This window comes from Danio aesculapii, chromosome 4, assembly GCF_903798145.1.
Source record: "Danio aesculapii chromosome 4, fDanAes4.1, whole genome shotgun sequence".
Taxonomy (NCBI): Eukaryota; Metazoa; Chordata; class Actinopteri; order Cypriniformes; family Danionidae; genus Danio; species Danio aesculapii.
The window spans coordinates 10,992,714-11,009,601 of NC_079438.1; the positions used below are offsets into that span (position 1 = coordinate 10,992,714).

The 16,888-nt window shown below is 37.3% G+C and overlaps 2 protein-coding genes across 4 annotated transcripts in view; both read right to left on the reverse strand.

Annotated features, from left to right (window-relative positions):
• Positions 1-6,518: 6,518 nt before the first annotated feature.
• LOC130222234 (gastrula zinc finger protein XlCGF8.2DB-like) lies at positions 6,519-11,063 on the reverse strand. The gene is made up of 2 exons (XM_056454865.1): positions 10,911-11,063; positions 6,519-7,490 (listed from the first exon to the last, which is right to left on the reverse strand). The coding sequence occupies exons 1-2, from the start codon at positions 10,993-10,995 to the stop codon at positions 6,520-6,522; spliced, it is 1,056 nt and encodes a 351-aa protein (XP_056310840.1). The 5' UTR covers positions 10,996-11,063; the 3' UTR covers position 6,519.
• A 721-nt stretch (positions 11,064-11,784) lies between these two features.
• The window catches only part of LOC130222040 (NACHT, LRR and PYD domains-containing protein 12-like), a 417,646-nt gene continuing 412,542 nt past the window's right edge, over positions 11,785-16,888 (reverse strand). For 2 of the 3 annotated variants that reach the window (XM_056454657.1, XM_056454661.1), the window contains 3 exons: positions 16,636-16,809; positions 15,767-15,813; positions 11,785-14,964 (listed from right to left, as the gene is read on the reverse strand). In XM_056454657.1, the coding sequence (XP_056310632.1) occupies positions 14,438-14,964; positions 15,767-15,813; positions 16,636-16,809 (748 nt within the window). In that variant the 3' untranslated portion in view covers positions 11,785-14,437. Of the gene's footprint in view, positions 15,814-16,635; positions 16,810-16,888 lie in introns of all 3 variants that reach the window. The other variant, XM_056454659.1, reaches the window with a different exon arrangement.

Consider the following 16,888-nt stretch of genomic DNA (forward strand, 5'->3'; position numbering starts at 1 on the left):
TTATAAAAATCAACCATTATTCAAAACCCTTCAAATTACGCATTTAAGAAAACATCCAAGAAGTTTCAATATTATACATGAACCGCTGTACACTTTTCATTTTATTTATATACATTTTTATTTCATTTATTAAAATGTCAATTCAGCTATCTATTTTAATCCAACTCCCATTTGTTTGGCTGGATGCAAAAAAAAACTATCTGCAAGACCTGGTAGGTCCTTGAGGTAGACACATGTTGAATGTATGTCTGTGCCTTTTATGAGTTTAACGGAGTCTATTCCTCTTTCTTTTAAAATGTTTGTTGCTGTTATCCCGGATTCTCTGTCTTTGCTTATGTTGTTACTTGTTGTTTTTATTAAATCAATAAACACATGTCCCTCTCCTTGTCCACTACCTACATCTACAAATGATCTTATTAATGCTATGGACCCATGTTTAGTTTGAATTGCGTGGTTAATTCTTTTAGTCAGGGATTTTGTTTCTTTTGCATGAATTCGTTTGCCATTAACCAAAGCTCTAGAATAAAAACTGAAGGCTTTGTTTGCACTGAAACCTGAGTTTTGAAGGAGATAACACTCTCTTGGGTTTGGCTGTCGTACATGTGGACATCCAAGAAACATCACGCTAGACCTACCAAGATTCTTTCTCACAATTTTGCTGCATCCCAACATTTTTTCATAAAAGCTTTTGCTTTGTTGTGTTTGCTCATCTTTAAATACTGCAGCAATGAGTCGTGGAACATGCTGATAAAGGTTCAACATGTTAACAATTTGTTCTGCTACAGCGTGTGTGCCATGAAAGAGTTTCTGTAAGTGTCCATTCTGAGTTTCATATAAGAATGCACTGTGACTCCATAAAGGACCCCAATGTTTTACAGATGCTGCTGCATGTACAAGTATGTGGACATTAAAAGACACATGGCACTTAACATATAGAGATTCAAAACGGCCTACAAATGCTTTTAGAAGGGCATCAGCTGTGTCAATATTTTGGGGGGAAATTGAATCTTGAAGGAGAATATATGTGGCCTGTACTAGTAGTAGTAAATGGTCAAGATATTTTTGGGGCAAGATGAGAAACAAACAAGGAAGGCTGTAAAATAGGAGGAAGTGTCTATATTCAGAATCTTTCCAATATTTACGCAAAGAAATTGAACATGGCGGTCTTGTTATACTTGCTGGTGGTTGAATGGCAAGCAACCTTCTTTCAACTTGTTCAGTTTCTCTCCCAATATACCAAGGCTCTGCGCGGTATCTGGTATCAAACCCTAGAGTAGTCAGTTGGCGACAAACACCTAGTAATATTCCATGCATGTAATCATATGCAAACCCAGTAACCATGTTAAAAAACATCAGCAGCATTAAAGGAGATGGGCCTTTTACTCCATGTATGCTTGTTCCTGAATCAACAGCTAGCTGAGCATCTTTAGTACGTTCTTCATGCATCCTCAGCTCTGGCTCCACTGACTGTAAAGGATACACCCTTGTAAACCCATTACCCTTTTCAACAATGTCACCCTTTTGGTAACACCAGTTACAACCATGCTCTCCATTAAACTGCTTGACATTTTGTACAGCACAACGAGCCACAGAGTCACAAATGCAAAGCAAACTGTAAACACGGACTACTGTGGTTTTCCCCTTCCACTCACAAGACAACCCTTGGTTTTCAAGACTTCGAAACTCATTAAAAAATGGTATTAGAAATGAATTTATTTCTGGCTTTCTAGGCCCAAACCACAGTCCACCTAGAATGACATGCTTTGCCCTCAAATTAGGGGGAGCTTGTTGATTGTAATTTGAAGTGGCCAGATGTGAAAAGGGGAAGACTTGAAAATTGGAACACCATCAACATTCCATGACACTGAAATATTTGTCTGTTTTGGGTCATTTAGTGCACTAATTGATTTGTACATAGTGCCATCGAATATGTCTTCAACATTTTGTGAGTTGCACTTGGTCCTTGACCATTTGTATTCCAAAGACTGACAAAAATCTGCATCCTGAAATGTACCTCGTAATTGATCTGAAAGAGATAGCTTCATAAAGACAGAGCCAGATTTTATCAAGTTTTCAGTGGTCCCTGGGATAACATCACATGAAGCACAATGGGTAGGGATTTTATTACCAAAGAAATATTGGCAGGATGGGCAAATATACTGGACTTCAAAAGTGTCACAGTGAAAAGATTTGATAAACTTGTATAAACTACCAGGTACGCCATTGGTTGAATCAGGACAGTGGAGATTAATAAGATTTAACAAGTCACTCAAAGCCACTTTTGATGTTGCATGCCTGAGGGCTGTAGGCAAGTATGCACAGTAGGGATTCTTCACAGGTGATTTTGGCATTTGTATATATTTTTTCCTCCTTTCTTTCTTCTGTGTTTCTCTCACAAACGGCACTGTTGTTTCTGAGTATCTAAAAAGTAGATATATGATAAAATACTTGCTGACACATAAAGAAATGTGCTTCAAATTAAATAAAAAACAAGAAAATCTAGATAAATATTCTGTATTGTATTCTAACAATGTTTTCACATGGGTCTCTGGAAAGTTTTCATAAGCTATACTGAAAACATCCCTTCTTATCAGCAGAAAAGCTTTCCTATAGGACAAGGTGCATAACAAAAGCACATATTTCCAATATAAACATAGCATGGTTTTTAAAAAGACAGCACTTGGAGTTTAAAGAAAAGATAAAAATAAATTAATTCTCACATCAACCTCTGAAAAGTTCCCATCAGCCTCGCTAACAACTTCATTTTCATCATCAGAAAGGATTTCCTGTGAGATGCGTATGTTTACATGGGAACAAAGAATTGAAAACTTGTTTATATGTGTATGACAATAAAGAGGAATCATTTTAGAAAAGATTAACTAAGAAAAATATGTATTCTCACATGAGCATCTGGAGAGATTCTATTAGGTTCGGTGTAAATGTCACCACTATCATTGGAAATGTTTTCCTGTATGAAATAAAAAAGGTAAAGGGGCATTAAAGACATAGCATTTTGATTACATTGGCAGGAATTTGTAACTAATTTCTTTTGGGCTAACATCAAAATATGAATTACTTTATCTGGAATAAGCCATGTCTTGTATGATCTTCTCTTTTTTGCACCTGAAGTAGAAGAAAGAGCAGAATTCTTTCTTATTTTAGTAATTTAAGTTATTATAAAAGTAATTCTGAAAGTAAAAGTAGTTTAAAATAAAAGAAACAATTTGCCTATAGTATAACTAATTGCTGACCTGAGCAACCCATTTTATTTTGTGTCCATCGTCTTTTTGTGGCAGCTGGAACTGGTGCCTGTTCATTTAAGTACACTTTGTACTCCATTTTTCGAGTTCGTGTTATTGTTAGTGTGATTGGTAAACATAATGTGTTTTCTGCAACATTACAGAGTACATTTAATTAGTAATTTATTATAAACATTTATTAAATATTTTAAATAAAATAAAATATAAATGGAAAATTAAAATTAGATAAATTACTGCTGTCAATAATGTCTAGGTCTATATTATACATATATAATAATATAATTACAATATTTTAAGTTATAATAATGGCTATTGCTATTATGTGTGTGTGTTATTTGACAAAATTGACTTGAGAACACACATTAAAACAAACATTTTTTTATAAACAGACTTTTTAAAAAAGAAAATAAATGCTTTGTTTGTCGAATACGTGTGTTTTACTGAATCTGTGCCTTACAGATTCATACAGAAAAAAATAATTTTTCGCCACCTACTGGCATAACAATGTAGTTTACATTATAAAATCCGGTAAAATGAATCATTCAGAAAAAAGATTCGATTCATTGAGATGACTCGCTTCACGTCGCCAATTCGAATGCACGTCAGTCAACCGTCTTCTGAAGGTAAAGTATTTTTCTTAAGTTATTTTATCGTTAAAATGCTCTAATTACTGCTCTGTTTTAATCTTAAATCAGTAAATTGCTTTGTAACACCAAAACAAATGTTTATTTTATTTTCAAAGTCGCAATCACATTAACAATACTAGTACATTGCCAACGTTATATACTGCTCAGGCCTACTACCGCCTATATCAAATCTTAATTTTAAAAATGACTATACGAAATTATATTTTTATCATTGTTAACAAAAACAGTGTTTTGTATATTTACTGCTTATAATTGATGCTAAAATAGTTTTTTGTTACCTTAGAAATCATTTTGATCGTCGACCGGACAAGAAGGCAACTAACGTTACCCGCTGGCAAGTTGACATTAGGGTAAAGCTGTTGTCATGGATACAGTCAGCTGAAGCCAACAGATAAATTAATGATATATATTTGTATGTATATGTGTGTGTGTGTGTGTGTTTATACCTGTCTATCTTAGAAAATGGGCAAAACATGGGTCCTAGTGGAATGGAGGGAAGAGCCACCAACCTATGACATTGTTCCGAAAAAGGACATACTGAAAACGAACTTTGAACCTGGGGATGTTGTGGATGTTGCCTATGAGGATGAAAGTTCACCACCCACAGTTCTAGACATTGATGGTAAAAAGTACAGCAAACATCAAGACTTGTGATCATGAGTAGGCATGGGACAATAACTGGTTTCAAGGTTTCACCAGTTTCACACTTTTAAAACCACTAAAATGATCTGCTATACCGTTTCCAAGGTATTTGTAAGGTTTTTTATGTAATACCGTTCCTAAGGTATGTGTAAGATTTTTTATTTACAATTTTTTGTTTGTTTTTTAGAACAGTATCTCCAGCAGTATCTCCCATGCCTTTTTAAATTGTAAAGAAATCTGTTTGTGAAACAAATGAAGACAGCAGAAACCAATGACTCATTTGAATTATTTAGCCTGACATGTTTACTGCTCCAAAATATTATAAATCTTTCAAGAAATAAAATATATTGTGTTCAAGTTATTGTTGTTTTTTTACTCAATTATTTAAAAATAACTTATTTTAGAGCAGCGATCACAATACCGTAAAATTTTTATCCAAGTTTATCATACCGCCAGAAACTTTTACTGGACTATACTTAATAATGATTGAAGATATCTATTTTCAACTTGCGTATTTATTTCGCTTTAGAGAACAAAGAAACTCTCAGGAGGAAGATGTTCAGGCTAGAGGGGAAAAGGAAGCAGACGTGTGTGCCAAATTTAGAAAAAAGAGTGGCAAAGAATAAGAAAGTTTACACTCCAGCTCAGTCACCATCATCTGATGTGGAGCCTCCACTAAAAAAAAGTCATTTCTGCATTGCTACTTTTCATTACTTATTTGTTTTTCTTTTTAAAAATCACAAATAGTAATAACATTGAAGTGTCAATGCTGCGTTTTGTCTAGGTATATCAGAGAAAGAATAATATCTTAAAGGGCACATAGGTTACCCCTTTGTTCCTATTTAATATAAGTCTTTTGTGTCCCCAGAATGTGTCTGTAAAGTTTCAGCTCAAAACACCCATCAGAGTATTTATTATAGCTGTTTGAAGTGTCTATATTATAGCTGGAAAAAAGGTTTTGCTGTTTTTTTGTACTGGCCCTTTAAGGCTAGTCCTCCCCGCCCACCGTTCCCACGTGCCTGTAAGCAATCGCCACCCTCGGCTCCCTCAGGAAGCAGATCTCACATAACGTGAGTAAGAACTTTAACAATCAGTATTTGATGCATTTTTTTTTTGTGGAATTTTTGTGGACAAACACATAGCGCAAACACATACACACACATACGTAGCGCAGACATACGCACACATACATAGCTCAGGCACACAGACACACACACACACAGAGAGAGAGAGAGAGAGAGAGAGAGACATCGTGTTAAGCTTTGCATGATTGCAAGATTTTTATGTGTCATGATACTGGTAATCTCCACTGCTGTATGGATATCTCTTATATTAATGTACTAGATAAACCTGATTTAACGTCCACAAACCGCAATTGAAGTCTTCTTTTATAATTGTTCTGACACGCGGCTGTGCTGATTAAGTGCATCTGAAGTGAATCGCTGTAATTCATGACACACATGCTCTGTTTTAAAACATTTTAAACTTGTGAAACTCACTCTTGATCACGTTTGATGATGATTAATGATCCTAGCGAACTGAACAGGCCTTTTATTCCCGGCTGCTTTGCGCTCGTCGTGTCTTGATTATATGATTATACACGTGACTACCGGACATGTTAATGCACGCAGCTGTCAATCAATATTGGTGGGCGGGGGGACCGCTCTTCTACGTAAAGTTGCGGTCGATCTGAAAACCGCTCCAATTGGTCCACCATTTTTATTTTGTTAAATATGAAAAAAAAGGACTGGGTGTGTTTATTTCACCCCAATATTACAGTTTATACACTATACTTACACACATTTTTGTCCAAACAGCTTGAAAAGTAGATTTTTCAACATAGGTGCCCTTTAAATCTTCAGGTTTAAAAGGGTTTTATTTTCAGTAACTTGACATGTATGTGAATGAACAGCCAAACTACATGAACAAGCTGCCATTCTGAATATACCCGTGCTTGTGTGGACAAGGTCTCAGTTGTGAAGCTTCATGTGAGCGCTGAGGCTTCTTTTATGTTTAAAGTCCTTTCCGCATTCACTGCATCTAAAACGATCCTCTCCTGAGTGAGTCTCCATGTGTTGCTTAATGGTGTCTTTGCGTGTGAGTTTTATTCCACACTGATCACATGTGAACACTATGGTTCCAGTGTGACTATTCATGTGGTTCATGAGGCTAGGTTTAGTTGTGAAGCTCTTTCCACACTGATCACATGCAAACGGCTTCTCTCTGGCGTGACTTATCATGTGGTATTTGAGTGTGCTTATACATCTGAAACCTTTACTGCACTCTGTGCATGTGTAAGGTTTCTCTCCAGTGTGAATCCTCATGTGGATGTCAAGGTTTTGTTTTTGAGGAAAACTTTTCCCACACTGTGTGCAAGTGAATATTCTCTCTCCACTGTGCGTTCTCATGTGGACTTCAAGTTTGCCATTATGCTTAAAACTCCTTCCACACTGAGGGCAAGAGTAAGGCCTCTCCCCAGTGTGGAGTCTCATGTGCGCTGCTAAGTTTTCTGTATGATAGAAGCCTTTCCCACACTGCTGGCATGTGTACGGCTTCTCTCCAGTGTGAATTCTCATGTGGGCGTTAAAGCCAAGAATTTTAGCAAAACTCTTTCCACAATGTTCACAGGTGTAAGGTTTCTCTCCAGTGTGAACTCTCATGTGAACATTAAGGCTTGATTTTTGACTGAAACTCTTCCCACACTGTTGACAGCTGAAAGGCTTCTCTCCAGTGTGAATTCTCATGTGGACTTTAAGGTTGTGTTTTTGACTGAAATGGTTTCCACACTGATGACAAGTAAAATTACAACAAGATTTGGATTTCTGAGGTCTTCCGCTTGAAGTCTTCTTAGTCAGTGTGGGTTTTTCATCAGTCGTTATGTCTTGGTATTTCTCTTTTGTTTCATTCAGTTCATGAGTCTCTTCTTTCGGCACCAACAGGTCTTTAAAAAATAAAAATAATAAATAAAAATTAACTTTACTATGAAGGCACATAGAGACAAGCATGAAATAGATATTTAACCCAAAAATTTAAATAACCGTACCATTTATTCTGTAAGGCTCAAAACTTATGCTGCTATTCTGCACCAATAAGCAGAAACAGAAAGCAGTTGCAGGATGGCGTGTTTAAATCAATTATTCACTGACTCCATTGTAATTAATATGACTCCATTAAAGTTATCATCATTGATAAAAAGAAAAATCTCAACGCCTTAAAGCAGGCAAAGTTGTTTATTAAGTTACATGTTTCATTCTACTATCTGTATATTAAAACAAACTCATATACTGTATAGAGAAACTCAGCTGTAACATATATACGCACCAGGACACGCAGAGTAAAAGTCATTCTCCCGAATCAACAGTTTGCAACACTTTCCTTCTTATACCCAAAGCAAAGTATTGTCAAACATAAGTAAAACACCAACCCCCAAAACCAGCTGAATATGAAAGCAAAGATAAAGTGGGAGGAGAAGCACATGAACATACTCTCCTCAGGTCATGACTCAACAATAGTAAATAGATTGTATATTGAAATACATCAATGTCTGATTTCATCACTACAACACTGAAGTCATGAACTGTCAAATGACACCAAAGTTATACGAAATATCACGAGCAGATGAACTGTGTATTGTGAAAAGCACACGGTTACTGTAAGCAAATGGCAGAGATGTGTATTGGAGCTGCGAGGAACTCTTGTATTCTTGCTTTTGTGCATGGTCTGAGGCTTAGCTAAAGACCTACGTGGTGACATTTCCTATACCCGATAAGATGCAGAAATGCCATCTAAAAAGGTTAGAATGGTCCAATCAGAGATCGTGACAATGTAAATATACAAATAATAATGTTAACCTGGGGTTTGGGAATATACTGCGAATCATCTGTTAATGAACATCCAGGATTATTTTTTAACCCCAGGTATAGCATGAGCAGTGTGGAACGTGATTACAGAGAACCCAGGATTCTGTTTATCCAGGGTTTAGAATGACCCAGCGTAACAATTTCAAGTGTGAAAAGCCTTAAGAATGCTCAGCATCAGATATCAGGATAAACAGAGCACAGTGATAAACGGCGACGTGCAAAATTTGTCTACCAGGTCATAATAATGACCTGATCTCATATGCTATTGTTTTAGAATTTCCAATAGTTGACTATTGGAGAAATGATCAGGAATAATAAACTGTTAAATTACTTACTCTACAAGTGTGTTGATGATTACACATAAAAATATACTAATAATAATAAATCAAGCAGCTTAACAAACTGTTTTTAGCATCTAAAAATCAATGGAAGTGAATGAGACCAGAAGTATCGAGCCAAAAAGTTCCAATGGTGGCGCCCGCTGGTGCGTGAAAATAAGGTCAATATTTTGATGAACTTTACACTGAAATGCTTGCCTATCATCAGCATGCTGTAATCCATTTCTTAAGCAGCAAAAGCCATTAGACTTGTTTGTTGGCCAGTTGTAGTCAGTGCAATGCTAAACGTTATTGTTCCACTCTAATTTATTTGTTTTGTCTCACGTCGTCCCACAACAACATCAATTTACACTCACCAGCCACTTTAGGTATGTTTAGATACCAGGTATGTTGAGCATATTTGGCTCATTCAGAACTCAAATGGCTTTGCCTGTCTATGAAATACAGTGGAATACTTCTAGTTTGGTATACAAACCTACCATATTAGTCAAACATTTTTAAGTGTATTATTTTAAATTCTTACTTACATGCGTAACAATATGCGATTTAAAAGGGAAACTACTAGTATATAATAGCGACAGCAGAAGACAGACTCATATTAGCTTAGTTTAAAACAACAAGCATGCACAAATGTGACGATCAAACATAATGGCTGATTGATGTTTAAAGGGACCTATTAAATTTAAAGTAATAAGCCAGTAAAAGAAAGTAAGTTTCCATATTAAAATGATTAAATAAGCTACATACTGTAGCTTATTTGAATTTTTGAAAATATGCTTTGCCTTTGTTTTCCTGATTTTAATTTTTTATTTTAAATTTACAGTTTATGTTAAAAACATACAGTACTTGATATAGCTGTCTTGATTTTTTGTACAGTATTTACATCATTACAAGTCCCTTTAGAGTTAAACAGTTGGGTTTTACCACAGCGTAATATATTCAGCCAATCTCTGGGTCTGCTGGGGGCACTATTAACATAAATTACTGAATAGGATTAGATTATTAGCATCTCCCTTTAAAACGAACAAATTTGTTTTTGTTTTCTTTTCTTTTTAAATGGATAGTTTCCCCCCAAAATTAAAATTTCCATCATTTACTCAATCTTTACTTGTTCCAAACCGGTTTGTCTTTTTTCCCTACGTTGAACACAAAAGAAGATATTTTGAAGAAAGCTGGAAACCTGTAACCATTGACAACATTGACAAAGTATTTGTTTTTCCTTTCGTGGAAGTTAATAGTTACAGGTAGCTGATGTTAAATTATATATATATATATATATATATATATATATATATATATATATATATATATATATATATATATATATGTAGCTAATGAATCAAAGAAACATTGACCTTCGTCGATTATTTTCCTACTTTCATTTAAAATTTGGGTTGGGTGCAATAGCACATCACCTTTTTTTTTTTAGGACTACACCACTGAGGTGTACCTAATAAAGTGGCCAGTGAGTGTAGTTTAGAATAGTGTACAATGTTGTATAACAATTAATCCATTTCATTTAGCATGTTTAAAATTGGGGCATCCATGTTTTTCGACATACTTTTAACACAATAACCCTGGTAATTAGTTATTTTTATAACGATGTAATTCTATCTCAGATACTATCTGTGAGAACTAGTAACAACTACTAACCTTTTTTTTTTAAATAACTTGCCCAATACTGGCTGAGGTTTAAACACATAAAGAAGTTGATGAAAACAAGGGAATTATGATCAACATGACATATGCAAACGACAAGTACTAAGTTAACACCATCACCATAACAGCATGTATCTTCTATGTGAATACTGTAGGTCAAATATGGTCAGCTCAGTTAAACTTTTTTAATTTATTGTTTTATTTATTTTATATAGCGCCAGTGTTCAAGGACACTTAACAAACAGTAGGAGAACAAGAAAAGCAATAACATTAAGAAGGTAGAGAAAATGGGAGACTAATAACACATAAAAGAATGACAAAAGACATGAGAACAAGTGACGAAAGAAGCTCATTCCTGTCTTTCAATGAGTGCTCATGTGTATTTAGGAGAACTAGGCAGCACACTCAGGGCTGCAAGATGGATTTAATTTAGTATTCTTATTATTAAAATATATCTGAATGAGGATCAGATGACTGAGTTGGTCTTTGAGAATGAAAGTCAACCTGTTTGTTCCTGCAGATTTTCCTGTTTGACTCTGAATGTTTCTTCAATCTTCACATCTTCACTCTCCTCTTTAATAAACGCCATCTTTATAACAGTGTGGAGATCAGTCGCTTCAGCAGGAGTTTTTCTCTGCGTTTGGACACTTTATTCTGTGTCCAAAATGATAAAAATGTCCCGTTTAAAATCTTAAACACTTGCTTCAACATTCATGAGAGTGATTAACAAAAAGACATCAGGTAAAAGAGAAAGTCTGAGCAAGAAACAGCCACAAATAACCTGATGAAAACCATTACTTATACATGTGTGTGTGTGATTTATACTTACAATGGAATAATATTATGATATTTAATAAACTGAACTTTCATTAAAACACTTATTACACACATTTCTGTTACTTTATTCAAACAATAGCCAACATTACTGAGAATAAAATAGTACTAAGTTGTTTAAAGGGTTAAAATAATGCTTTCAACAACAGGTTTTAGCATCGGACATTAAAAGCTTTAAAACACAAACCTTTCACCAGTTGAATCACATTCGCGGGGGTGGCGCAGCCTTATGACGTCACACCACCACGCCAAAATAAAAGTCTCCTTTTGTTCAACTTTTTTTAGTTTTTATTTTATTGGAAATACAAAATCCAAATACAACAAAATGGCATTCAACTTTACAAATTGAGTATCACACATGGAAGGCTCAACACAAAATAATATACAAAAATACAAAAAATGTAAGTTACAAAAAACAAACTAAAATAAAATTAAGAGTGAAAAAAAAACTATAAAAGAAATCAATATAAAACAGATATCAGTTATGGCAAGTTATATGATACAAATAAATTAAACATTTTTAAGGCAATTTTTGTTTCCATTTTAGCCAGGACATAGTATTTTTATCCAATGAATGAAATAACTTATTTCTTAATACTTGATAGGGGAAGCAAGATTGGATAATTATTTGTCTTAAATGTTTATTAGTGCAAAGTTTATTATCAATTTCAATCTCACCAATATATAATACGAGAGGGACTGGTGTAATTTTCGAATTGGATAGGGAACTTTTCATTAACATTTTTATACCTGAGAATAGTGCATTAATAACAGTGAAAAAGTGATTTGGATGACAAGCAAATCCATGTTTTAGAGTGAAAATATTATAATCTAGAATATTTCCCCTTCCATCCATTATGTCTGTTACTGACCAAATATTTTTATTTAACCATTCTTCATAAAAAATGGATTTGTTCCAATGTATAATATACTTGTTATTCCAGATAGGGGTATTGTGGGGTGTAAAATTGTGTGCGCGCTAGTTTCCAAAACAACAAGACTTGTTGGTGGAATGCTAAAAGCTTCAATGGAGATTTAGGCAAGTCAAAGTCACATCTGAGAAGAAATTGGATGCCTCCTAGTTTGTTAAACAAGGCACGAGGAACAGTGTACCAGAAACTCTCAGTATTACCCAAAAACCTTTGAAGCCATTTAAGTTTTAACATAGTATTCTTACTTTCAAACTCAATTCAGACCTCCTTCTTCATACAATTTGATAATATCGGATTTTTTAATATAATGAGTCACCATCCTTGAGTTCAGGACGGAGCGCTGAAAGGAGTCTGGAAAGGCAGGGTAATGTTCCTTTTACTCTTTGATCCCCAACGATTGCCCTCGTGATCCTGAAAGGCACAGCACGATCCAACAAGGCCACAATCCAGTCCAACGGCGATCAACCAGAGAACACAACCAACACACGATGCTTTCCAATGCAAAAATCCTCGCAAATATAAGCCACACATCCACTACGTTTTGAGTTCATTTGAACTAACAAAAATCCGGATGTAAATCTCAAAAATGCACGGGAGTATTCAACTTCAGCACTGAATAACCCGAATGACTTCAACAGCAGGTCTGTTAATCCGCTTCACTCACGAGCACGGCGAAAAACTTGCTGCACTGCGTCACTACTAATAATGGCCCGTTTCCACTGAGTGGTACGGTTCGGTTTGGTTTGGTACGCTTTTATGGCCGTTTCCACTATCAAAAAGCGTACCAAACCGAACCGTACCGTACCCCTTTTTGGGCACCCTTTCGAAAGGGTACCAAACATGAGAAAAGGTACCAAAAGGCGGAGCCACACGCGCAGCTGAACGCTATTGGTTTACAGAGATACGTCATTCGCTTACGCAACAAGCCAGAATGAAAACAAAAAACCCGCCATGTTTGAAATACACAGCCGAGAGATTATAGCGGAATTATTTATACATATAATAACGAGCCATGGTCGACCCGGGCTCAAACAAACCTTGTAGTCGTCTGGATGAACAGCCACAAAGCCAAGAAGAAGAGCAGATTTACCCTGTGCCTCATAGTTTTTTACGAGCCAGTCTGAGGCGCGAGCGGTTTTGCTTTCTTGCTAGCGCACGCGCGCGTCTAACATTATATCTGAAATAACAAACTTCTTGAGCTGATGATAATAACCTGCGCTTGATTATTGACGTGCTTTTGAAACCCGATCCTGTCAGACACTGACAAACGTGAGAGTGAAGCGTGAAGAAACAAAGGAGAAGCCGGAAAAAAAGGAGCACATTATTTTTTCAGCAAACGCGAACAAAATACCATGTATAACTAACTTATCTTCACATTTTGGACTAATATGAACCGGGAATGAGGGAATTACTGTCTAACAGAGGCTACATATGCTGCTGAGGATTACAGACACAGATGAGAGGTTTTCACTGACTGTAGGCTATATTTTGTGTTGATTTTGAACCTAAATACGGGTGAAATGTCTGCTATATGTAGTTCTTCTGTAGTTGGTAACATATCGGAGACTGTAAAGGGCTGTTTGTGTTTATATATGTTCATTTATTTAGTTATTTAATATAATTACAGACGTTACAGTAGGCTGTTTCGCACTGTCATTGATCTGCAGTTATAATCAACTCATGTTCATAGTAAAGTTAGTAGTAAACATTTCTACACAAGTATTTATGTGTATGAAGCATCTGTGTTGTGAGAAGTGCTTTTCATATGATATGTGAGTGACCTGTACAGCTTTACTGTAGACATTTTCTCAAGCGAGAATGACGTCAACTGAAACTTTCTGTCATACACCACGGCCACCAAAAGGGTACCCTTGTTAGTGGAAACGCAAGCCTGATAAAGGTGACCCGTACCAAACCGAACCGTACTGTACCGTACCAGTCAGTGATAACGAGCCATAACTGGCTCGTTAAACTATATGGAGACTTAAAATCAACGAGACTTAGAAGCAATGTAATCTAGCTTTGATGTATATCATCAGTTAACATTTTAAGTTGATCAAAAAGTTTTAAAACGTCACAATCCTCATAAGCTCACCACTGCTGTCACAACTTGCTTTTTTCTCTCCCCTCACTCTCTGTGCCTGCCCGCGTTCGTCACACACACACACACACACACGCACACACACCGGAGAAAGTAATGGCGGCGCCCATGTCAAATTTCAAAATAAATGTTCTCTCATAATCGGATTTGTAGATCCCCTACATTCAGCTCAGTTTCACTGATGATCCAGAATAAAGCCTAAACCCAGGCCAGAGCGGCTCAGTGAATGTGGTCTGGACTGAGTGGATGAGGCTCATTGTGTCTCTATAGATGTTGTAGAAGATCAGAGTTCCTGCACTGTGATCCACAAACACTCCTATTCTCCTGCTGAGCGGCTCTACTGGGAGACGAGTGTGTGTGTTATTGTGTCTGAATAAGAAACTGGAGGAAGAGCAGCGCAAACTCCAGGACTGAGCATTATATCCAAACACACACTCATCACCTCGTCCCTTCCTCCTGATGCTCTTATATGACACTGATATACACACAGCATAATCTCCACTCCAGTTAGTCTCCCAGTAGCAGCGTCCACACACACTCTCTCTGCACAACACCTGATACACACCATCAAATCTGTCTGGATGATCAGGATACGGCTGATCCTCTAACACACTCTTCACCTCTCTGTTCTCCTCAGACAGAATGAGACGAGTGTGTGCTGTGTTTGGATCCAGTGTGAGGAAACAGACATCTGAACACAAGAACACACACATTTACAACCACAGCTGTGTGTGTGTGTGTGTGTGTGTGTGTGTATGACAGAGTGTGTCTGTGTGTGTGTGTGTGTGCACATGAAAGAGAGAGGAAGTGGGTGTATAACCACAGCTGTCTGTGTGTGTGTCTGATTGTTTGTGTGTGTGTGTGTGTGTGTGTCTGATTGTTTGTGTGTGTGTGTGAGTGAGAGTCTGTGTCTGTGTGGAGTCAGTGTCTGTGTGTGTGTGTGTGTGAGAGAGTGTAAGTGACAGTGTTTGTGTGCGTGTATGTGAGTGAGAGAGAGAGCGTTTGCGTGTATGTGTGTATGTGCATGTGTGTGCGTGTGTCTGTATGTGTGTGAGAGAGTTTGTGTGTGTGTAAGTGAGAGAGACAGAGAGAGTGTGTGTGTCTGTTTGTATGTACATGTTTGTGTGTGTGCATGTGTGTATGCATGCAAGCGAGTAAGTCTGTGTATGTGCGTGTGTGTATGTGGATACGAGCGAGCGAGCGTGTGTGTCTGTCTGTGTGTGTGTGCATGCACATGTGTCTGAGAGAGAGTGAGTGTGAGAGAGTGTGTGTCTGTGCGTGTGTGTTTGTGTGTGTGCGTGGTGTGTGTGTTTGTGCATGGTGTGTGTGTGTGTGTGCATGTGCGTGCGTGATGTGTGTGTGTGCGTGCATGCGTGTGTGGTGTGTGTGAGTGTGCGGTGTGTGAGTGTGCGTGTTTGTGTGTGTGTAGTCGTACATTTGCGTGGTCCTGCTGTAATCCTTGTGTGTGTGTGTGCGTGTGTGTGTAGTCCTACATTTGTGCAGTCCTGCTGTAATCCTCACGTCTCCTCCATGATCCAGACTGTAAACACACACAGATGGAGAGAATGAGCTGTTTAGTTTCCCCCTCAGCTAATAAGCTAAAGCTAGCACTGAGCTACTCAGCTACACGCTCCAAACTCTTCAGCTAAAACACACAACACTTGTTGGTTCCAGCCGGGATGCACAATGAATCTAACACAGTGCGTTCTTTTCCTCAGCTGTTGGTGAAGCGAGCGCAGATACTGCTCATGCTGATGGAGACACCCTGCTGCAACATTCATTTATTACAGTGATCACACTTAGCTTTGCCATCGTTCTTCAGCACATGCAGCCTTTGAGCACATGTTGCAGTCCATCTCTAAACTATGTTCAGATTATTAAAGCTGCTCGCCAGCGCCCAAGTTCCTGACAGATTAGCAAGTGAAAAATACACATGTGTGCACAGAGAAGAGGAATCCAGATGTTGATTTTAGAACAAGAGTCTGAACATTAATCCAAGTGTCTGATTCCAGAATCTGAATCCATCTTCAATCCCAAACCCTATTCCTGACCTGATATTGGAGGATTCTTCAGCACAAATGGAGGAAGAAGTTTCTCTGCTCAGCTCAAATGCTGAAACTGTACAGTGTGTCCCGCTTAATGTCGCAACTGAGCCAATACACTCCAACATTTACAGAGGAGATTCATTTCACACTCAATGATTTGTTCTTCATAGACATGACTGGAATACTCTACAAGCTGTATCTTCTGTCTGTCCTCACCCCATAACCCTCACAGAAAACTGAAGATCAGAAAAGAGCTTTCTAGTGTCTTTTTAAAGCCATTCAGTGTAAAAGCACAAGGCCAGTGATGCTCCACATACTTGAGTTTGTCCAGTGTGTAGTTTGGATCCTCCAGTTGTTCAGAGAGCAGCTTGACTCCTGAATCTCCTGGATGATTGTAGCTCAGATCCAGCTCTCTCAGGTGTGAGGGGTTTGAAGTCAGAGCTGAAGACAGAAAACCACAGCCTTCCTCTGTCACCATACAGCCAGACAATCTACAAAAACAGCAACAGTCCACATCACACAGTTGGACAATCACACATCTCTTTGTGTTGTGAAGATGCTGACTGCTGT

What these genes read in the sequence shown, in the direction of transcription:
- LOC130222234 (XM_056454865.1), bottom strand. Translation starts at nt 10,995, where the DNA reads ATGGCGTTTATTAAAGAGGAGAGTGAAGATGTGAAGATTGAAGAAACA. An exon ending in AAATCTGCAGGAACAAACAG is followed by an intron (nt 7,491 to 10,910) that starts GTTGACTTTCAT and finishes TATTTTTTAAAG; the next exon opens with ACCTGTTGGTGCCGAAAGAA.